Source organism: Ammospiza nelsoni, chromosome 14 (genome assembly GCF_027579445.1).
Source record: "Ammospiza nelsoni isolate bAmmNel1 chromosome 14, bAmmNel1.pri, whole genome shotgun sequence".
Taxonomy (NCBI): Eukaryota; Metazoa; Chordata; class Aves; order Passeriformes; family Passerellidae; genus Ammospiza; species Ammospiza nelsoni.
The window spans coordinates 18,175,403-18,198,413 of NC_080646.1; the positions used below are offsets into that span (position 1 = coordinate 18,175,403).

General features: G+C 42.6%; 1 protein-coding gene across 1 annotated transcript in view; it reads left to right on the plus strand.

Moving 5' to 3' along the window:
* The window catches only part of MYO9A (myosin IXA), a 176,310-nt gene that overhangs the window by 104,461 nt on the left and 48,838 nt on the right, over nucleotides 1-23,011 (plus strand). The window contains exons 10-12 of the mRNA XM_059482397.1: nucleotides 1,569-1,685; nucleotides 9,721-9,855; nucleotides 22,312-22,433. Of these exons, the coding sequence (XP_059338380.1) occupies nucleotides 1,569-1,685; nucleotides 9,721-9,855; nucleotides 22,312-22,433 (374 nt within the window). The remainder of the gene's footprint in view (nucleotides 1-1,568; nucleotides 1,686-9,720; nucleotides 9,856-22,311; nucleotides 22,434-23,011) is intronic.

The following is a 23,011-nucleotide window of genomic DNA, read 5'->3' on the forward strand; positions in this document are numbered from 1 at the left end:
GTGAGGAATTCCTTGCTAATTATGGCCATATTTTGTAGTTACCTTGTGATGTCACTTTTTATTGCCACCACTTTATGGTTAGCAGCATACAGAGGCTGTGAGCATCCTCAGCCACAGAACCATGGAATTGTTCAGGTGGGAAAGGCACTCTGAGCTCATCCTTCCCAACCATCCCCCAGCAGTGCTAAGGCCACCACTAACCCATGTCCCCCACATCCACACCTCTGTTAAATCCCTCCAGGAATGGGGACTCCACCCCTGCCATGAGCAGCTGTTCCAATGCCTGACAGCCCTTTCCATGAATAAATTTTTCCTAATATCCAACCCAAATCTCTCCTGGCGTGGACTGTGTTAATCCCTTCTCCTATTCCAGCTGAACAGAGAGGAAGTGAGACCATGTGCTTAATAGCAAAACATTGGCAGAATGGCTCGTGGTCACACTAAATGCTGCTATCTCTGAAAATCTAGGAAAAAAAGAGGTGGGAGTGAGCTGATTGAAGATAAATGATGCTACATGAGCTTTAATCCTTCCCTTGGGGTCAGTGACATGAGGCCACTCAGATGATGTTCCTCGAAGGGAGCATTGGTGAGAAGGATTTCAAGGCAATGTGTGACAAGCCACTGATTTGTTACAGTTCAGGGTTTAATTGAAATAATTACATGGGAATCTTCTAGTTCCTTTTTTATTCTTCTGCAGTGGCTAAAATGAACCAGAGTGTAGCAGTCATGGCTGGTGCCATAAGTTTTTGGGTGATTAATATGTACCAAAGCTCTACTCGTGGTGATAATTGAAACCAAGAAAGAATCTCAAGCAGCAAGAACAAAGATAACCTTTAAATAGAAATTCCTGCTTTCTGGGTCTCTATGTAGGTGCCTGTCCAAAAGCCCAGGGATCTTCCTTTGATCTCAGCTTTCATCCCATCAAGCAGAATCTCTTTGATCCTGGCCATGGTGGGGATGACCCTTTCTCAGCTCTGTTATTCCTCTCTCTGGGAGAGCTGCTGGAGGAGTGCTGAACCTGCCTGCCATGATTTGTAGCTCCCACTGGTGGTACCTGGAAAACTTCAAGTTTTCAGGAACCCTCAGATTTACCAGAGGGGTTTTTAACCTCCCTTTTTGTAGCCCTTCTGCTGGTGCCAGGCACTACCTGTCCTGGCCTGTGCTTTCACATCTCTTGCTGTCACTCCTGTGCAAAATCCACCCTTCTCTTTCCTTCTCCCCCAGGAAACTTTTCAAGGATCTTGGTGAATTTATTATATTTAATGTGTGTATTTATTTTCTTTCGTTTTGCCACCAATGATGGGATTTGGGGTGGGATCTTGTGTATCATCCACTCAAATGCATGAAAGAAACCAAGCCAAGGTCAGGGGCACATCCACAGCCCTGGGATTACACCCAATTCCCTGTGCTGTTATGACCATTGACATACATGGCCTAAATTAAAATAGCAGACAGAAGCTTTGGCAAGGGAGAAATATGAACATTGGAAGTGGGAGCTTGAGAAGCAAAAGCCATTTTAGTGCAGAGCAGGAATCATTTCCAATCACCTTTTTTCTTTTCTGTTCCAGGCCGTGACCGTGCGGAATTCCATGGCCAAGTCCCTGTACAGTGCCCTGTTTGACTGGATCGTGTTCAGGATCAACCACGCCCTCCTCAACTCCAAGGACATGGAGGAAAGCACCAAGGTAACACCTCAGCAGCTCTCATGGCTCCTCTCTTGGGTTTTAAAATAGATAACTGAGTGATAAAACATTACCCAGGCGTGTTGCTTAACATGAAGTTAATTTTTCCTCGGATCATAGCTGAGTGCATCATTATTCTAAGTGGTGCTTGCTGAGCTGAGAAGGATGAAGCACCTGAAGAACTGTCAGCTCAAAGCAACCAGGGAAGAGATTTTGTTGTAGCCACAAAAGCCAGTTCCCCCACCCACTCCAGGAACAATGGCAAATATTTTCCTCCTTATGTGTAAAACTAAAGGGCCATGTATAATTCAGAGGGGAAAAAAGGGAATTCTTGCTGCTGCATTTTGGTGAAGTTGCTCCCTGATGAGATTATGAACGAGGTGGGTGTCTGTAGGTACTGAGGTAGTACAGTAGAAAAATGAATTTAAAGAAAAGAAGCCATGAAGCTGGTGGGATGCTGTACCATCTTCCCAAAGAATTGATGGAAGGAGTGACATGAAGTTTCCTGCAATAGCAGGGCCTGCATGCTGTGACCCAGCACATCCTCCCTAACCCTCTCATGTACTCATCCACAATCCTCAGGCTGGGGAATACTGACCCCAAAATCTGTGTCCCTGCACACAGGCACTGCCAGCTCTCCAGCTACCCTTGTCTTGGGAATCTGGGACATGGTCCAGCAGCATGTGGGGCTTTTTGGGGGGTTGTGCATACAAACTAAAGTCTCAGCTGCCAAAAGGAGGATTTTTGCTGAGCACTGACATTTGGATTGTGCCATAGGACTGAAGTTGCAGAGACTCTCAGTGTAATCACTCCTTTATTTAATTCCAAAAAAGGGTTGTGGAGCGTAATTGTGGACTGGAAATAAAAACATGCCTATGAAATCTGGTTAATGTGTTTTCCTGACAAAGAAGGGTTGTTACAGTGATAACATCCAGCGAGCCTTCTGACTGCACATGCTGCCTCTCCCTCTGTTTAATATTTTACCAGAAATGTTGTGTTCTTTCCTGATTTTTTTTCCAAGTAATCAAAAGTTTTGTCTGGGCTGTCAGGAAAAAACAAACCACACTGTTTACATATTTGGTGAAGCAGAAAACTGGATTTGTTTTGACAAGGAAATGCATCTCAAATGCTAATTATTTTTTATTTATGACCCAATGATTCTTTAAAATTATTATCTGTTCTGTAATATTTAAATACAAATCAGTCTAGGACACTCTTGTATGCTTAGTCAGCATGGCTGTGAAAGTGAGGCACCACAGTAGCTGTTTATGGGCAATTAAACTTTTGATCCCAACCTCAAATCTCAGCAGGTAAGAGCCAGAACAGCCCAAATTCCTGCTTTTCTCCAACATTGCTGCTGCACATTAACTCTCTGCTTTCTCCAGCCAAGACTCCCATGGAGTGTGACCATCTTCCCCCTTGCCCACCTCTGTGTGTCATCTCATGAATTCACAATTCACAGGTTTCTGACCCTTTTTTTTCACCCCAAATCGTAATGATAATATCCAGGTCAGGCAGCAGGAGCTGGGAGTGGTGTTGCCCCTGTGCCAGAGCAGATCCACCCATGCTGGCAAATGCCCAGGACCTGGAGCTGCAGAATGTGCTCATACCCAGACCCAGGGAGGCAATCCTGGGCTGTACTTGGGCCAGAGTTCCTGAAGCAGAAAAGCAGTGCACAGAATACCAGGAAATATCTGCTGCTCTAGGCACAAGCATAGTTCAGTTTATCTTCAGAGTCCTCTATTAATTGGATTGATTCCCACAAATCCCCCAGAAATCATGAAAATGCACAAATCCTCCCCATTTTAGGGGTGGAGATGGTGAAGAAGAGATTTATGTGCATTTCAGAGCAGCTTTGTTAAACATTGACAGCCAATTTTCCCTTGAGTGGTTCTACCCCGTCACCTCCTCAGCTCTATTTTTAGCCCCCAACTTGGGTAGTTCCAGCACAGAGAAAGGAGAAATGTGTCCCTGGACTGGGCAGGGCTGGGAATAGCTGCTCCTTTGCCCTTGAGGAATAAAAAACATTGCTGCCAACAAGGGTCTGAGGGCATCCTGGGCCCTGCAGCTGCCATGGAGGCACCAACCAAGAATCACCACCATGGAGAAACGGAGCCAACAACTGATCTGGTTTTTCCTCCCACTTCCCAATCCTCCTGAATTCCTTTTCAGCTCATTCTTGGAGAAACCCCAGATGAGAATGCAGGTCCTCCTTAGCTTCCCATGTGTTGTTTTGAGGTTGGGCAACACCAGTTGGGTGACTGGGAGGTGGACTGGGAGCAGTGGCATCTCCAAACCCTCCTTGTTGCAAGGCAAGACCTTGGCACATGGGTGGCATCTCCTTGCTGCCAGCCAAAAAAGTCTCTTAAACACATCAAATCTCTGATTTATGAGAGCAAAATAGAGCCTTGCTCCTCAGAAACTCCTGAATGTGCAATGGGTGAATAACACGTGACTCACCCTGCAGTAAAAGTCCCAGATTAATCCCAGCCCATGCTTGACACTGATACTCCTCTGACTTTTAAGATGCATTCTGAAAGAATCCTGCAGGTTTGGAAGGTTCAGAAAGTGTCAGATGATGGATTTGGGGCACAGAGCTTTCTTTTATAATAATCACATTATGCAGAGGTAAAACAAGACTCCAAACCATCTCAATTTAGAGTGTGTGTGGGAGAAGTTGAGGAGAAAAATTAATAGAAGTTTCTCTCTTCATCAGTGTAGATTTGATTTTAGTGGGACAATGGGAACCAAGATCATTTTCAGATCCCAATATGTGTTTATTTGATATCAGCAGTAAGGAGAAGATCAAAAGATGAAGCTGGGCAAAGAAAAATAAACACTCGGCCGTTGTTCTTCCATATTGTCCAGCAAATATTTGGAAGATGTAAATCAGACCTTTGATATCCAAATTTAGTTAAATGTGCAGTGAAATATTTTGGGAAAACACAGTGGGATTTGGCTTATCATGCTTGGTGACAGGATTTCTAGCATATTATTTCTGACCCGAGTTGTGAATGTGTTATTTGATACCTCCTGGTTTATGGTAATGGCAGAGCTGCCATGGGTCGGATTTGCTCTGACTCCCTTTTCCTTCATCTTCTCTCAACCCCTTTCAGTTCCTTTTATGGACTCATGATTGCCTACAAGCTGTCTGAAATTTGACCTTTATTAATGAGGCCAGAGACTTTTCTTTCTCTTGAGAACAAGATTACTAAACCTCTCAGAGCCTCTTATTGAATTCTCCTTCCATAAATCAGGTTAGGAATTGCTAGAAGTCCATCTCACCTCTTAAAAATATAGAGTAGAGATCATGGTGGATCAAAAGGCATTTCTGAGGGTGCTTTTAATCTTTCCCCATTTGGTTCTTGTGAAGTGTCTTAATTTCTTCCCAAATCACCCTGCTGCCATGCTTGGATGATGTGCTGCATTCATGGGGATGATGGTGAACTCATGGCTGTGAAGAAAATTAAAATTAATGGCCATGAAGAAAAATTCATGGTTGAACACATGAATTCATGGCCATGAAGAAAATTCATTTAAATTCAACCAACCAGTTAATTCTTGGCTTTTTGACCTGAAGCAGAGGAAGAATTGCTGAACATGCAGGGTGTTTATTGTGCATCAGTTCATTAATTTTAGGTCCCAACTTCCAAGTTTGTAGCAAATCACTGTGTTTCACTTTACATATAGGTCATCTTATATATTGGGGTGATGTAGGTTGGAGTGGTCCTGTTGGATGAAGTGGTGATGGATTTTGGGGTTTTGGGGAGGGATTTTTTGCAGTATTGGCTTTGGAATATTATAAATGAAAAGAAATTACTAAAATGACACGATGTAAAAAAATTTAAAATGGCAACAAACAAGATTTTCCCCCTGAATTTGTAGCAAACCTATTTGTGATTGCCAAAATGTACCTCCATGGTGGAATTACATCACCAGTGTGTATTTGGGGCAACATAAATCAGCTCCAGTGATCCCTATTTATTGGCATTTTGGGAACTGGAGAGCATGGGGCTTCAAGGTCATCATTTGCCAAAAGCCCTTAAAGCTCATGCTCTGTGTTTAAATGTCATGGCTGAGACATTTTAAGAAAAGCATGAGGTAATTTTTCATCATCTCAAGCAGCAAGTGCTCACTGACCCAGGGTTCACCCAAATTTTAAAAATCCTCACAGACATGCACTTTTAATCACAGGAATTTTGAAATGCTAATTAATGCAGTCACACTTTTTAATTTTATATGTTAGTTTTGATAAAGAAACAGCATTAACACACAGACTAGACTTGGCAAGTCAAGCTCTAAGTTATCTTTGTGTGATTTCCTCATGGCACCTATTCAAACGACAGATTTGGAGCTGAAGACTTAAAAGATTTGTAAATTTTAAACTCCCTTGATTATTTTTTTAAAATATTGGGCTGCAAAATTCATTCTAAACCAATTACACACTTTTTACAGACAGTTTAGCAAAATTAATTTCTGTATATGTAAATGGAAATGGTGTTTTTTCACCTTGCCACAAGAATTGACTTTGTACTAGTACATTTGTGCTGCTTTGTCAGGGACAGAGAGTAGAAAAACAGCCATAAATTCAAAATTTCTCAGGTTTTAAAGTTTTCCCAAGTGGCATCCATTGGCCCCATTCTTTTGGGAGCAAAGGACAAATGACTGTTTCACTGCAGAGCTCTGCCTGGATTTCTCTGGCATGAAACTCTGCAAAAAACCACACAGTTTATAATCTGTATTCTGGAGGAGTTTGGTAGTTACAAACACAGGGATGTGAGAAAAATGCTGGTTTACTCTGTATAACAACCATGGCAGAATTAACCATCCTCCTCCTGGATGCGTGGTTTGATACCTGCAGTGGTTTTGTGAAATGCAGATTATTTTTATAATAATATTTTTATCATGTTAATTCTGTGTGTGTTTAATTTTAGGTGTCAGCAAAAAAAAAATACAGCTTTAAAATATAATATTTCTTTTATAACTGACAGGGCTATTTTTTGCTGTATATGACTCTTCTGTTTTGCTTTATAAGTGTATTTCCACACCCACATTGAAATATATTTGGTAGCAGTTTCAATGCAGTAAATGAACCAGGATTTGAAAAAAGGGAGAGGGTTTTTGTGCTCAGTTGTTTCATATTAAATTAAGTTTGTGAGAGCTTTAAGACTTTGTTCAGATTGAAGTCTTCACTCAGGCAGGGGCTTAACTATTTCCACAGGGCATCAACACGATGCTTTTGAAAGTGGTGTCAGTAAATTCATTAATAGTCTGGAAGTGTGAGCATTTTATCTTCCAAGTCTTGTTTGTATATGGTGGAATAGAGACTTTTAAGTAGGGGAATTTTTTGCAACTCTTGTATATTGTGATGATGAGCTTGAACAGCAGTGAGGTGGTTGGGATTGGGATTTGCAAAGGAGATGAGAAGAGTCACTTTGTCCTGTTTCCATCATCAATTTTTCCATGGATAATATAGATAAGATATGATCCAATAATCATACAGAGAGTTTAAGAAGAATTCCTCCTGAGATGTATTTAAAAAATGATGAGGCAGATTTCTGCCTGGTGAGCAGGATTGCCACATCCATTGGGACAAGCAGGAGAAGATGCTGGACCTCAGGAAGCAGAGGGTGAGAGTGAATCCCTCTGCCAGGCTGTCCTTGGTCCACTGGTTCCCAATTTCCATCTTCTGGTCAAAGAGCTGTTTCTCATGGGTGTTTTGTCAAGTGATGCAAACTTCTGGGAAAGTGGCCAAGGGCCCTCATCCCTGTCATGGCATCAGGGAGGTAGAGACTGACTGGCCCTGGAACAGGGAGAAAAGCCTGGAAAAAAGATGAAGTAGTCAATGAGCTCTTGGAAAATGGTTTAAAGACTTATGTTTGTGCTTAAATGCTTTGTTTGTTGTGCTTGTGCTTGTCCCAGTGGCCAGAGTCCAGGTCAGACAAAGCTCCAACTCACGGCCCAGCGGCCGCTCTGCCCACGGCAGCCGTAGGTGGTTCCCTGCTCAGCAGTCAGGCACAGAGGGAATATTTTCCTCCCACATTGTGTGACGTGTTGAAAATGGACAAAAGGCAGTGTGGAGAGGCCTGTGGACAGTCTGGTTTGTGTTCCTGGCAGTGGAATTGGTGTTAGAAAATCCAAAGTGCAGGTAATACCATAGAACTAAAACCAGCTCATGTGGCAGCTCTCAGGTTTGTTGAAGTGGAAAGGAGGGAATATTTCTCCTCCCTACTTAAGGCTTGGCTCATTTGACCAGTGCTGATGTTTTTACCTCTCTTATTAATTATTTAATTAATTGTAATGGGTGAAAGGAGTATTTGTATGAGGTGGCTTTGGTTGGATCCCAGAGCATGGTGCTCTAACAAGCTGTGTTGGTGGAGCTCTCCCCAAATGTGTCCTTCAGGCTCTTCACTCCTTTTCTGATGACAGCAGCCTTTCTGGGTGGGCACAGTATGAGTTTTATTTATAACACTAATTATGGATTAGGTGTTTAACACGACAGTCATGTACAGGCATGGAAGCTGCAGCAGAAACTGTATCTTGAGCTTGTTTTTCATCCCAGCTCCCTCTGTGATGAGGTTTATTTGCTGACACATCCCATGTCCCTCTTCTTCCGGGTTTCCCAAATCCATCTGACAGGCAGAAGGCTCAAGTTTTATGAAACCCAGTACCCACACAAAGGAGAAAGTTCCACATTTCTGCTCCCATCAAGGGTAGGAAGCACAATCTGAGCCAGGAGGTGATGGGTTGGTTGCACTCACCTGTGGGCCAACATACACCTGGCCAGAGGTCAGCTGCCTGTCCTTGCCTGGCTGGTGTGGGGAGAGGAAGGGGCCAGGAGGATGCAAAGCAAGCAGGGATTTCACTGCAGCACTGAGCTCTCTTTACCAATATAGGAAACTTGGTGCACCCACATCTTGATGAGCATCTCAAGAGGTAATTGTAGATTAGAGACCAAACAGGCATTGGCTCTTCAATTTGGGAAAAAGCCTGGAGTGAGATATGGCTGAGGTTAACAAAATCATCAAAGTGATGGGGGAAAAAAGGCTCTTTAGATTTGTTACTGGCCAAATCCTGCAATTTATATTATGGGTTATGGATTTAATAAAAGTAAAACTTCCCTATTGTGAACTTATGGAAGTTTGTTAGAGAGAATGTAGGGCTCATAGTACCAGTGGGTTCCAAAAAAAATGGGATGGTCCCTCTTTACACCTCTCTTGCCCATGAACTAAAGGAGCCCAGAGATGTCCCTCTGTATTCCTCATCCCAAACTGGCAGGAGCTGGTGGAAAAAGGTGCCAGAACACAGAAGAGCCATGTGGACACAGCCAGGTGTCACAGGGGCAGGGCTGGGCCAGCACTTAGGGCTGAGTGTTAGTCAGGGCTTTGGGGTCTCTTTTTCAGCAGCATTATTATTATTTTTGTGTTAATTCCCCCCTTTCAGGGAGGCAGGAGTGACTCAATGCCCCCAAACACCAATCCATTGTCTGATCCATCTGACAAACAAGGTGGATGCTTTATTTGTGACACTATTTCAGTTTTCACCAGGAGAACTAAAGATTATTTCCATGGGAAGCTCTGAGGCATTGGAGTTTCTTTTTGAGGTTTGCAGCTGGAGTGGGTTTGCTTGGACACTGCTTTCACCTTGGAGGTGTGTTTCCATGGATTGTCTTCACCATGCAAGCTTTTTTTTTCCCCATTTTTCCCTTCTGAAGAGCAATACTCTTAAATCCAATAGAATAACTTGGAAGAGGCTTCAGGTTTCTTCAAAGATGGCCATTTGTTTGTAAATAAGAAAAAGAAATCACCTCTTGAAGGGCTTTTCTCTTAGAACAAGCCCTTTTGTCCAGATATCTAAAGTTACACGTTGTCTCTTTGATTTGGAGGAGTCTGCCAAATGGCACAATATCAACAATTCTAGTAAAATTCTTACTATTAAGTATATTTAATTCTGTCTGTGTGCTTTTGATTATGTACTGTGTACAAATAATCCACTTAATGTGATTTTATTCTAATCCTCACTCTTACTTTTCTTGCAGACTTTATCCATTGGAGTGCTTGATATTTTTGGGTTTGAAGACTATGAAAACAATAGTTTTGAACAATTCTGCATTAACTTTGCCAACGAGCGCTTGCAGCACTACTTTAACCAACACATCTTTAAACTGGAACAGGTAAGTCCAAAAATATTTACTCTCTAATGCCAGTGAATATTGACATGACTTTGTGGCCCTGATAAAGTTCTGAAATTGTCCCTTTCATTCTGTTTTGTTAAGGAGCGTACTCTGAATTATTCCTATTTAACTTCTAATTGACCGTATGACAAACTTCCACCTGTAAAATAAAACCCAGCCAGGCATTTGCTGGTTTAAAATAAACATTTTGTCTTCCAAAAACATCATGAAGACCTTAACCACTGTTCTGTTGTCTCCTTGATACGTGCTCAGAGGTCTTATCAAGGAATGAGCAATTCCTTCCTTGCCTTTGCCTGGACATGCTGCTGTGCCATTTGATACCACATAAAAGTTATTTTTCGGTATCTAGTTAAAAAGCCTTCCCAATCTTGCAGTGGTTTTTTGCCTTCCAGTGTTGATTTTTGGGGAGGGAGGGGAAATGTTACTCTCATGTGTTCTCAGAGGTCAGACTTGAGATCTTAGCTCAGCTTATGATCTTCAATAGCCCTGGCAGATTGGGAAAGGCTGAACTTTAAGCTTTGCTTTATGTATGTTAGGACAGGGTGTTGCTTTCCAGCCTCAAATTTATGCACTCTAAGAGAGACACCAAAAACACAGGCTGCAATCCAGCTGGTAACACACACAAGATGGTTTAGAGTGATGGGAGGAGGCTTCTCCATTTGTTATCCAGCAACAAGCAGGACAAGAAAACTGAAAGTTTCAACATCCATGTGTTGTTTCATGGATGGACAGCTATTATTGAGCTGTACAACACAGGAAATGTGTTAGAGACCTTCAAAATGCTTTTTATTTTTTACTTGCCAGTCTGCATGTCCTCTCTCCAGGTGAAATCCTTCTTGGGGGAGGACAAGGGGAACCCTCCTTATCATCATTACAGAATTAACCCAACCCTTCCCAAAAACCCTGATGGTTTTGTTTTGGGCTTCTCCAGTGTTCTCAGAGTTTGGAAAATGCAGAAGAAAAAGTTGCCTTGAATATGAGGATGTTCAAAAAACGAGTGGGTCACTTACGGAGTATTTGTTCATGAGTTTGATGGTTTCTGTTTATCTCTTTGGTTTTGGTTAATAAGGTAGAGCAGAGCTGCTCAAAGCCATTTAATTTCAGTTTTTTAAGTGGCCTTTGTATGTAGGTGTGCCCTACTCAATAGATGCTCTAATAGTGGGATAACCTGTCTATTTCTAGAGACAGGTTTGTTTTCCCATTGTCCACCATAAAAATGCAAATTTTGATGCTGTCACAAAGCCAAACCAACTGTTCTTTTTATAAATGTTGCCATACCCTCCCTAGAAGAGACTCAAGGAGGGAGGATCGTTCCTGAAAGCTGGAGAGACATGATTCCTCCATGAGGTGGGGTTTCAGCAGCCTCCTCCAAGATGCCATCAGCCATGAGGGAATTCCTGTTATTGGGCTGGGATTTCTTAGTGGATCAGTGCTCCCCCCCAAGCCTGGGGGATACACAGAGGTCCTGAGTGCAGCAATCCCTAATTCTTCTTGGAGCAGCTTCAGAGCTCATTAGCTTTCCTTTCTCCTGGAAATCTGTCAGGCATGTGAAGTCACTGGAGTCAGTGTTTGCTCCATGGATGTGAGGAGCAGTTGTGGAGCCATCAAACTGCAAAGGGCCCATTCCAACTCCTAATGCCTGAGCACGTCATCCTCCTGGATCCTGCCTGGAGCTCTGTGAGCTCTGCTGCTGGAAAATTCAGACATCTTGGCATAGATTGAGTCTATAAATACAAGTAATTTGTGCAGCTGCACAAGCACTGATCCTTGGGTGAATGATTTGGATGGTTTAACCATTTACTTTCCCTGGAATTCCAGCTGCATGTGGAGGAGTGGATTAGAAGGAAAGAAAACTTAAGGACTCATGTTCAGATCTTGGGTCTTCATAATGTTCTTTGTTCCTCACTAGCCCAAAGGTTTTTTAATGATAGTCATGAGTCTACAAATGAAGACCAGGGAGTTAATATTGTGTTTCTAGGGAGCAAAATAGTTCTGTTACTTTAAAATGTGAATTTATCTGAGGTATTTGTATCTTTATAAGGGTTTCTTTTGTGTCTTGGTGGTAGGGACCTGAAATGGATAGATCCTTCTCTGAATCCTCAGCTCTCCAAAGCTTGCAGGAGGCTGAAGAGAAATTGCTGAGATACCCAGACACCTCTGCCAAAAAAATAAGTGGCAAAATTAAATAGTCACTGAGGATTTTTCTTGAAATCCTAATAGAATTTGTCTGCCAGAGCTGCATTTAGTCATGATGGAATTGTTGCCATGACATGCTGTTGATGTTATGGAAACCAAAATACCCACCACTGTCCTCTGGGAGAACCATGGGATTATCTTAAATTTTATTCTCTTTTTTTTTCTACGGTGAAATCTAATACAATGTGTCTGGTAAATCTTTTTTTAAACCTGCTGTCTGAAGATGGCACTATTTCCAGTGGTTTGCAAACAACCACCAAGGCATCCCTGATCTTCAGGCTGGTATCTCCCAAAAATACAGCAGCTCTTCAGTTTGGGGCTTTTTAGGGCATTGTGCTAAATAATTGCTGCAGATGAAGTTTGGAGGTTTAGTTTGGAGGTCACCAGTACCACACCACTATGATATGAGTTTCCTCCTAGTTTCCAGGTCCTTGGCATTTTAAGGGCCAGGAGTACAAGTTTTTATTTCTTTATGTATCCCATTCTCCAAACTTTGTCATCTTTGTCCTCACTGATCTTCCCCATACCTGCCGAGGCTCATCTGGTTCTCTCTACCTCACCCACCTTTCCCTGTTTCAGCTGATGCTTTGCAAAGATTGAGGACTCATCCTGTAGCTTTCCATCCCACAGGTCTTGCTATTAAAGTTCTTTTCTACTTCTTTTTCCAGCTTTTGCTTACCCACCAAACTTCAGTTTCAAGGGCATGTTTTTATTGTTTAAAAAAATCCATAAATAACCAAGGTAGAGGCTGAAAAAATTACAGAATTTGGAGTACAATCAATTGGCAGGAGCTCAGGTGTTCAGTGAAGTCTATTTTCTGGTGGAGTCCCAGGTGAGCTTGGTGTCCCAGCCAGTAAATCTCAGCCTGAAAAATTGAATTTCATCATGATAAAGCATCCTATGGAATGTTTCCTCAGCCATCCAAAACTCTGTGAATATTTAGGGAGGTCTGTAGAGTTTACTGGTCCTGTGCAATAGGTGGAGAAATCCAGTAGTCTGGATTAAGTCATGGTGGTGTTTGGTTGGAGGAGTGATTTGATGGTCTTGGAGGTCTCCAACCACCTCTGAATCCACCTCATGATTCTGAGGAGCAACAGCCCCCAGGAACAGGACACTCTAAAATGAGTTTAGATAATTTACCTAAATATTACATTTAGAATTTAATGTGGGAGTGAATTAATTTTAAAAAGCATCAATCTCAAATATTTAAATTCAAAATAAATGATGAAAAAAGGTCTTTCTCCTACTGCTTGGAACACTCTTCCTCTCCTTCCAGCGAGGGATTTTTCTGTATCTCATTACTGCTTAGGCGTTAACGCCTCTTTATAGCCTCTGAAGACAAAAGCCAACCATCAGAAGTCAAGCATTGAGTCCTGGGAGGCTCAGTTCAAATTTGTTTTCCTTGGAGATGGGAGAGTGGCTGCCCTCTGAGAAATGTTGGCCAGCTGTGGGCCACATGACCCGTGGAGAAAGAACAAGCTGCACAAGTTATTGATTTATTATTTGGCAGAACTCCATCGAGTGCAGCTCATGTTTGGGAGAAGAGGATGATGCTTAGAGTACATAAATTATACTAATAAAAATCAGGATGCTGAGAGCTGTTTAAATGGTATCTGCAGGGCAGGAAGATTTCAAAGCACATTAGTGAAATGAAGGACAGCTCTGATCTGTGCCAGGGTGGGTTGGGGTTGGGCATCAGGAGGAAGTTCTTCATGGAAAGGGTGGTCAGGCATTGGAGCTGCCCAGGAGGTGGTGGAACCCCCATCCCTGGAGGGGTACAAGGCACTCCTGAATATGTCACTCAGTGCTCTGGTGACGAGGTGGGGATCAGGCACTAGTTGAACTCAATGGTCTGGGAGGTCTTTTCCAAGCTCAGTGATTCTGGGATCAGACCCCCAGAGCTTTGTCTTCTGTCCTTCCAGCATCCCTGAGTCCATGGATGTTGCATGGCTGGGACTGGGGGGCTTCATTTGCCACCCACTTGTGTCTGGCTTTCTCCAAATGGTGAGCAGTAAATATATAAATATAATATATAATGTGTGACCTGTAATAGGATATATCCTAATCTCTTATATTATTTATATATCCTCTCATACCATAAAGTAGATTGAGTTGGAAGGGATCTTAAAGATCATTCAGCTACTCATATGGAATTTCTTAACTTTTAATTTATCCCTGATGCAGAGAAGTGCTGCATCTGGCAAGCCCACCCCTCATCCCATGCTCCTTGCTGTAACTCTCCAGTTCACAGGTGCTTGCTCCCAGTGCCTTTGTCCCTCTCCCAGGCCACCATGATCCCCTGAGCTTTTTTCCTCTCCTCTGAGCTCTTTTTCCAGGTAGATGATGTTTTCTGCTGATTGTGGTTCCTACTCAGATGTATTGGCTAAATAAATGCACAGACTGTGCCAGGGATAAAAGCTTTTACTTATTAGTGGTACAAGAAGGGTTTGGAGTGCCAGGACGAGGGGGAATGGCTTCCTACTGCCAGAGGGCAGGGTCAGATGGAATATTGGGAACTGTGAGGGTGCTGAGGCCCTAGCAGAGGTTACCCAGAGCAGCTGTGGCTGCCCCATCCCTGGAAGTGTTCAAGGCCAGGCTGGACAGGGCTTGGAGCACCCTGGAACAGTGGAAGGTGTCCACAAGATCTTGGAAACAGAAGATCTCTAAGGTCTCTTCCAGCCCAACCATTCTGTGTTTCTGTTGGTGGATTTTCATAGGACACAGTTGTGCAATGTGACCTCTCCTCTTAAGCAAGATGATGAGCAGGAAATCTTTAAAAGCCTCTAAAATACTTCAGCCAACCTAAAAATGGTCTTATTGTGGCAGGACTGGAATCAAGAGTGTGTTAATTGACACAGGTGTGGAGTGGGACTGAAAGGGGGAGGAGATGTTCAGCCTCAAAGATCAGTCTGGTCCTCACCATGACCACTGTGGAGGTTCCTCCTCTGATTTCCTAACTCTGATCCATCTTTCAGGGTGCTGACAGTGCAGATACAGATATTTCTTTTCCTCTTTTATTTTGATCACAAGAAATTAAAGGAATTGGTCCCCCAGCAGATCACACAACAATGTTAAGCTTGTGCTTTTCCTGGCTGTGTAAGGGCAGCTTGGGAAAAAGATGTTTCTGCAGAGGGAGCCCATGGGATCATGGCAGTGTGTGTGCTGCCAGCTGAACCCTGCAAACCCAATTCTGCCCATTTTGAGAGCAAAATATAATTTATGATTGAAACTCTGTTGCCATCGCAGTTCAGGGAGCTGATTTGAGCACAGAGATGGATGGTTTGGAGATGGCACTCCACACATGATTTTCAGGGCTGAGCCTGCTGGTTTAAAACACTTTCATGATGGAGAGTCCAAATTCCAGTAAATTCAAATGTACAGCAGGGGGGAGGATATCAGTGGGTGAAACATCAGAATAAAACCAAATTCATGTGGCATTTGATGAGGAGCTGCTGAAATAGTCACCTGGAAGGAGAGAGAACTTTGGCTTCAAGGGAAGGCTCCTCAGCTTCCCTGCACTGCCTCATGTTGTCATGGACCTTAAAAACCTGTTTATAGCTCATGTACCCATAGAGAATGTGGTTAAGTATTTATAGTTGTTGTGTCTGTAAGCACATGGTTAAAAAACATATGTGTTATATATTTATATTTATATTTATATTTATGGCTGTGTCTATAAATTCCTTTTCTACTGAAATTGAGAACAAACATAAAAATCCTCATTCCTAAATGAAACCATCAGCCTCAGCATCTTTTCCTGGAGGGATGTTGGGAACTCAAGGCATCCACCCTGTCTGCAGCACAAGCAGACTGAGCACCAGACTTTGGTCTCAATCATTTAGGACCTTTCCACATCCCATGGATTCATCATATCAAACTCTTTTTAATAATCAGTTTATGCTGGGATGATTCTGCTGGGCCTGGCTCACAGTGCCCATTTTCTGAATAAACAATTAATCCTCCATGGGATGGGTTCATTCCTGAATGGAGGAATCCTTAGGGGAGAGATTCTCCCACACCTTGTTGCCATTTCCAGCTGGGGACTAATTTTCTCAAGCTCCCCAGGATGGATTTTAGGATGAAAATGTGTCCATACATAGCCAGAAAAGAGCCTTTTTGAAGTTTAGCTCCTTTAATTTTTCATTTAACACCAACCCTTTTTAACATACTCTACAAAAATATTTTGGGATTATTTTAAACAGAGGATTTGATCTAGGAATGGAGAGAGATGTGGAAGGGGCGTCAATTCCTCGTTTCTCACTTTGCAAAGAAGCTGAAGCTGAAGCAGATGGTGTTCAAGGCAAGAAGAGAGGAATTTCACACCCTTCTGTTTAGTTGGGAATTTTGATGCCAAATATATACATTTAGACATCCCAAAGTAGCTGCCTGTTGATCGTATGGCTCTGGATTTACACGAGTTTTTATGACAGGAGCTCGATGGGAAATGTTCCCACGTGGAGTTACGCTGGGAAAAGGGATTTTTCAGTTGATTTCTCACTTTAATCTGGGAATTTTCATTGTGTAAACAAGGTTTTCCTATGCCTCAGCAGGGAAAGGCTGGAGTAGATAAACTCCTGGATCTGCTCTAGCTCTGCCTGGTGGGAGGAGGTGAATGAGTTGGTGGAGGTTTCTGCTGCTCTTGGGGGTTGTGAATCTTATTTTTGGGGCTGTTTCTCAATTCTCACTGTGACTAATGGCAATATCCCTGTGGGACAAGACATCTGCCTCCAGGGCACTGAAACACTGAGGGATTTTCAGGGCTTTTGGCTGCAGGATGTGTGGATGGATGCCCAAAGCCCTCCAGAACTCTTTAAATCATGGGAAAAATTGTATCTTTGATATCCCATGATAGGGCAACAAACTTCACATATCACGGTAAAACCTTTATCTTTAGGAGGGACTTTTCAATACCTTTTGATTTGAACTTCCTAAACCCTGAGTTTTGTGCTTTTAGACAGATGGGGAATTTATTATGGTTTTAATTTATTTTAATCACATCTCCTGTTTCATTTAATCTGCATTTCCTCTTTGAAGCTTTTCAAGCCCCTTGTCCCTCCCTCCCCATCTCTGAACTTTGCCACATGATTTTGGGGAGCAGCAGCACCCAGGGACCATGTTACTCCAAAGAGAGCTCAGATATTTTATTTAGATATCATATTTATCACAGATACCATGTCTACATAAGTGTGACTTTAAAAATCATGTGTAACTTTTTCTCCCCTAACTGTGCTTTTTATTTTCAGCATTTGGGTTTATTTACTGATGGCTGTGGCTGGATACAGAGTAATTGATGATCATATGTAAAGACATTTTCCAGCATTTCCCAAGATTTTCTTGGGCTTGTGGGTGTTTTATCCCACTCAGGATAAAGAAATCTTTAATTCCACCCTGGATTAGAGTGGTTTGGTTTGATTTAGCACTGAAATAAAGTCCTGATAACAGAACTGGTCCAATGCTCCTGTAGAGATAACAGGAATTGGTTCCCTACAACTCCAACTATGAAATTACAGGATATTTCTGTTCCTGGCAGGAGGGTTGCCATCAGGCCTTGCAGCCCAGTTGGGAAGGTTTTCCTTATGCTCAGCATGTGTGTTTTAATTTTAAATTCATTATTCTGTGCCATGGGCAGCGTTCATGCTCTGGGTCAGTGTAGGCAGGCAGAGCTTCCCTTTAACAGAGCTTTAAGAGTGCCCCCTTTCCTAGAGTTTCAGTAATTTTCCCACTTTAAAATGTTGTATATTCTGCCCCATTCTGGTTGTTTGGTACCCCAGATTTTACGTGCTGCTTTGCCTCAGCTAACACTGTGTGAGAGTAAAGATTTACTCTTATATTCCCTGTGCATTTCAAAGTCTGCATGCCCATTTTATATATTTTTTTAATATATTTGAACATCATAAACTGTGTTTTACTCAGATCCCTTCAGTGACCCCATGCTGACATAGTGCCAATGTCTGTCTCCATGCTTAGGGCAGCAAAGCTGTTTCTGAATTCTCACTTGGGAAGCAGCAATCCCCTCATGGAGTCCATAGAGGTCACCTGGAGAACAATCTGTGGCATCTCACCCGATAATTAAATGAAAATATGGAGCTGCTGGACTCTAAAAAAAAAACCCAATGTCTTTTTTCAGTTCTTTGCTCCATTTCTTTTGCCAAGTCTGGGAGCTCAGTGCTCTTCTCTCCAGTGAACTTGCATGGCTCCACTTTCCAGCAGACAGGTGTCCAGGGATGGGAGGAGTAAATCTCACATTTTTATTGCGAGTAAGGATGCCAAAAAAGGGGCTCTGTGGACTTCACTGCACGAGAAACTTTTGCATAGTGGTAATGTCAGCAATTTGGTTCCTGATGTAAAGATGATCTTCCAGAAATAGAATATTTGAATGTGCCCCTAAACATAACTTAGTTTTAAATCAAGGTATAAATTTAAGCTGATTTTTAATTAACCTCCAGCTTGAGGTCTTTCTCTTTGAATGAAAGTGTTTCATGTTGTTTTTGTCTTGTTAAATGAAAGCATCATGTTGTTTGAATGGAATTCCCTAATATTCCAGTGCTTCAAGACCCTGCATCCATCAAAGGATGGCTTTGTGGTCATGCTCAGAGATGAAGGAATACTTTGGAGGTAGCTTTTCAGGATATCTCCTGAATTCTGCAGGAGGATGGTCATTAGAAGACAAATATAGGAATCACATGGAATATTAACAACTGCAATTTAATTAAGTTTTATAGACAGCAGTGATTTTATTCTATAGCTTCTGTCTTTCTATGAACAATCTGCAGGGTGTTCTGCAGAGCAGCAAATACCCCAGAAATTACAGCAGAGCATCCCAAAGCCATTGTTGTATCTCTTGAGCTCAGATCCTGAAGGCAACCAAACAAGGAACTGGAAAAATGTTAGGAAAAAAGGAATGAGGAGAACTTACTGCCATTTAAGCTTTGGAATAGTTCCTGCTGCCTGTCTTGAAATGAGAGTAAATCTCTGAATTATTGTGGAAAAGGTTGTTTGTTGAGGACTTGAATCCCTGTTCTCATTTGGCCAGAGCAGGAACAGGTTTGTGTTGGGGATGGGAGGGAGGGAAGAACCCCAGAGCCTGGGAGGGAGGATTTCTGACCCAGCCCAGAGGAAAAAAAGGAGCAGAGGAGGGAGAATGAGCCAAAATCCTGCAGCTGAAGGAAATTATGCCAGGAGGGACCTGACCATCAGATCTATGGAACAGCTGAATATGAGCCCAGAGAAGTATAGACCTTGAACTCTGGTATTTTTTGGTCATTTACTAGATTATTTTTTTAAAACTCCATATCTGGCATTGCTGATTAGTGCTTTTGCACTGATGTCAGCAGCAGTATAAATTTTTAGTGTGGCCAGAGGAGTTTCACAGCACATTTGCTGTGCAGCTGCTGAATGTCCCATGTGGAATTATGGATATCTAGAGTCCTTCTAGAGCAGAGCAATGGTTTCTCAGCTTAGATGTGTGCAGACATAAAACTCTACATGATTTATGGGTTTTTGGGGGACAAAAAAATGTAAAGCCCCCAACAAGTACTTCAACAAAGAGTGAGGATAATAAATATATAAGTCTGGTAACACCCTCCTGTCACCACTGCAATAATGCTGCTCCTGGCTCATCACACCAAGGTTTTATTGCTCTCTGCATGCTCCTGACCAGGCTTGAGCTGGCAAAGCTGGGCCTAATGGACCCTGCACTGCATGAAGGGCTGCTGCAAGCAGGCAGCTGATGGATGGTGCTGACTGCCAGTGACTCTCAGGGAAATCCCTCAGGAGCAGCTCTTGCCTGCTCCGAAATACACAGCCTGTGATTGCTGCATATGAGCTTTTTCCTGCCTTGCAAAATGCCACAAGTTTTAATCAAATCTGTGATTTTTTTGATTGCCTGTAATTCAGCAGGGCTTTGAGAATGTTGTTGGGAGGTTCTGCTGTGTCCTTCTTGCTCAGCAAGAATTGAAGGTAAAAGATTAAAAAGTAAAAGCAGTAAACAAAATTCATGATACAGAGTCATCCCTTATTTTCAAGAGTTTTTTCCCCAATGGGATGTTGTATATTTTGAATCCCAAAGGCTTTAGGGATATTAAAAACTCTTTCTAAGGCAGCACACATCTGTATTTGTCTGTACAGTTGTTGTAAGATTATACAATGTCTCCAATAGTGAATTCAAGACCTTCTAGGGGTTGTTTTAGCAAAAATTTCCTTGTGAAATGTCTCAAAGCTCTTCAGACTCTTTATTTCTAAGAATATCTGTGGAGTTCATGTTAATTTTGGATGAGGATGTACATACTTTTTTTAAAGTTGTTTGCTCATATTAAAAATAAAAGCAGAGGCAGCGGTAATAACGAATCTGATTATTATTAAAAGATGCATCCTATTAGGATTTTGAAACTTGTTTCCTTTTTATCTTCAATTTTGCCATCAAAATGTCCTGTGATAGAGAAGTAAAAAGGCAGCTGGGTCAGTAGGACTTTGGAGTAAGGTGCATGGTCCAATATCTGTTTAGACAGTGAGTCACAACTCCTCAAACCTATGATGAAAATTATGATTTTTAAACTCTACTTTCATTTTGATGCACTAAAACAATTTCTGCCTAAGACTTCTTGAAGTATTCCAGTCGCAAGTATGTCTCAGAGGAGATAACCTTTATAGGAGAGCAAGGGTTAGAACTATTTTGGTGGAAAATAAATAGCTTTTTTGGTCTCAACTTGAATTTTAGGGCAGATCCTCACATTTACTGTAGAGGGTGGTGATTCTGCTGGTGCTGGAGCTGTGGCTTTGTATAGCTGGAGGTCTCTTTGTTAGCTCATATAGCACTGGCCATTGATAGTGGGACATTAAAATGGACATTAAAAAATGGAAGAGCAGAGCCCAGGGAGGCAGGAAAGGGAGGTTTGCTGCTTTTTCTGTGTAATTAATGTGTTGTACCACAATTTCTTTCCAGCAACTGAATACTAAATATTAATTGATGCAAACTGTGTGACACTTTGATGGGTGGGATGTTCCACATGCACTGGGAACCCCAAAACCCCCCGACCCCAAAGTGTGGGAAGCAGGAGAATGTGCCCTTCTGCCCCATGCAGGTGACACCCCACCTGCAGAGCTGCCTCCAGCCATGGCATCCAACATCAGAGAGATGTGTAGCTGCTGGAGAGAGCCCAGAGGAGGCCATGGAGATGCTCTGAGCGTGGAGCCCCTCTGCTCTGGAGCCAGGCTGGGAGAGCTGGGGGTGCTCACCTGGACCAGAGAAGGCTCCAGGGAGAGCTCAGAGCCCCTGGCAGGGCCTGAAGGGGCTCCAGGAGAGCTGGAGAGGGACTGGGGACAAGGGATGGAGGGACAGCACACAGGGAATGGCTCCCACTGCCAGAGGGCAGGGATGGATGGGATATTGAGGAGAAATTGATCCCTGTGGGTCACTATAGGAAACAACACAACCCAGACACTCTGCTGTTCTCAAAGTAAAAAGGGAAGTTTATTTTCTGACTCCAACATTTATAGATTTCCAATAGTGACAGTGGATTGGAGGGTGAAAGTGCCACCTCACCAATGACACTGGTCAAACCAACAGTCCATCCAATTTCTCTTCCTCCATAAAAGAATGCAAAAACAGTAAGTTATTTACAGAAGGTTTGTGAGAAAGTTCATTACAAGAATGTAAACATCAGAAGGCTCAGAAAATCTTAAAAAATCAGAGCAACACCTGTGAGAGTGGTGAGGCCTTGGCACAGGTTGTCCAGGGAAGCTGTGGCTGCCCCATCCCTGGAAGTGTTGAAGGTGAGGTTGGATGAGCATGGAGCGAGCTGGGATAGTGGAAGTTGTTGCTGCCCACGGCAGGGGGTGGAACAAGAAGAGCTTTAAGGTCTCTTCCAGCCCAAACTGTGCTGTGATTTAGAAGCAATCCAGGAAAAGGAAAGGGGGAGTCCACACACACTGGATGTCCTTGGCAGGCTTGGACTCTCACACAGCCACCCCATGTCCAAACAAATGTCTGGTGCATCTGAAATTGGGAAATGCTCTGTGGTTCACTTTGTTTCAGGTTGTTCCAGAGGTTCTTTATCCTTTTCTTTGGAATCACAGAAAGCACTGATGGAATATTTACAGGAGAGATGTCTGTTTTGGTAAACGGTGCATCAGTTTCCATGAAACCCTTTGGATTTTGTCTTTTATTTTTGCTTGCACCAAATCATCATTATGTCATCTGTGGGTTGTTTTTTTTTTTTTTTTTTTTTTTTTTTTTGTTAGGAGGAATATAGAGCAGAAGGAATTAGCTGGCACAACATTGACTACATAGACAACTCCAGCTGCATCAACCTGATCAGCAAGAAGCCAACAGGGCTGCTCCATCTGCTGGATGAGGAAAGCAAGTGAGTAGGAAAATGCTGGCTTTGGAAATGAGATTTGTTTTTCAGTTAAAAAGTGTTTATCCTCCAGTTTTCTGAAAAAAAAACCAAGTTCCCAGAAAGGTGCTAATAGCTTGCTGGGCTGATTGGTGTTTCTAGTGTTGTTTCTGAGGTGGCAACACACAGAGTGGAGAATCAGCCAGCTGATCAAAAAGCCTTAAAAAATAATAATTAAAATTTCTTTCAAGAATTTCTTCCATTAAAGGGAAGGGAAAAGGTTTCCTTTGCTTCTCTCTTAATTTCTTTCCCTGTCTCTTGGGGTGAGATGATGTGAAGGTGCTGAACCCAAGTGCATGAGTTAAAGCAGGATGTGTAGGTGCTGTTATTGAGATATAATCTGGATTTATCAATTTTACTGATAAAAATTGAACCAGAGTGAAGTGAGGGCAATTGTCCATAGGGGCTGCGTTTCCATAGGGTTTCGTGGGCATCAAGGACTTGGCTCAGATTTTCACCCTTGGTTGCATCCATCTGTCTCAGGAGAAGTTCTTGGGAGAATGTGTGGCTTCTGGAGCTGCCTTGGTGTGGAAACTTGGGAGCAG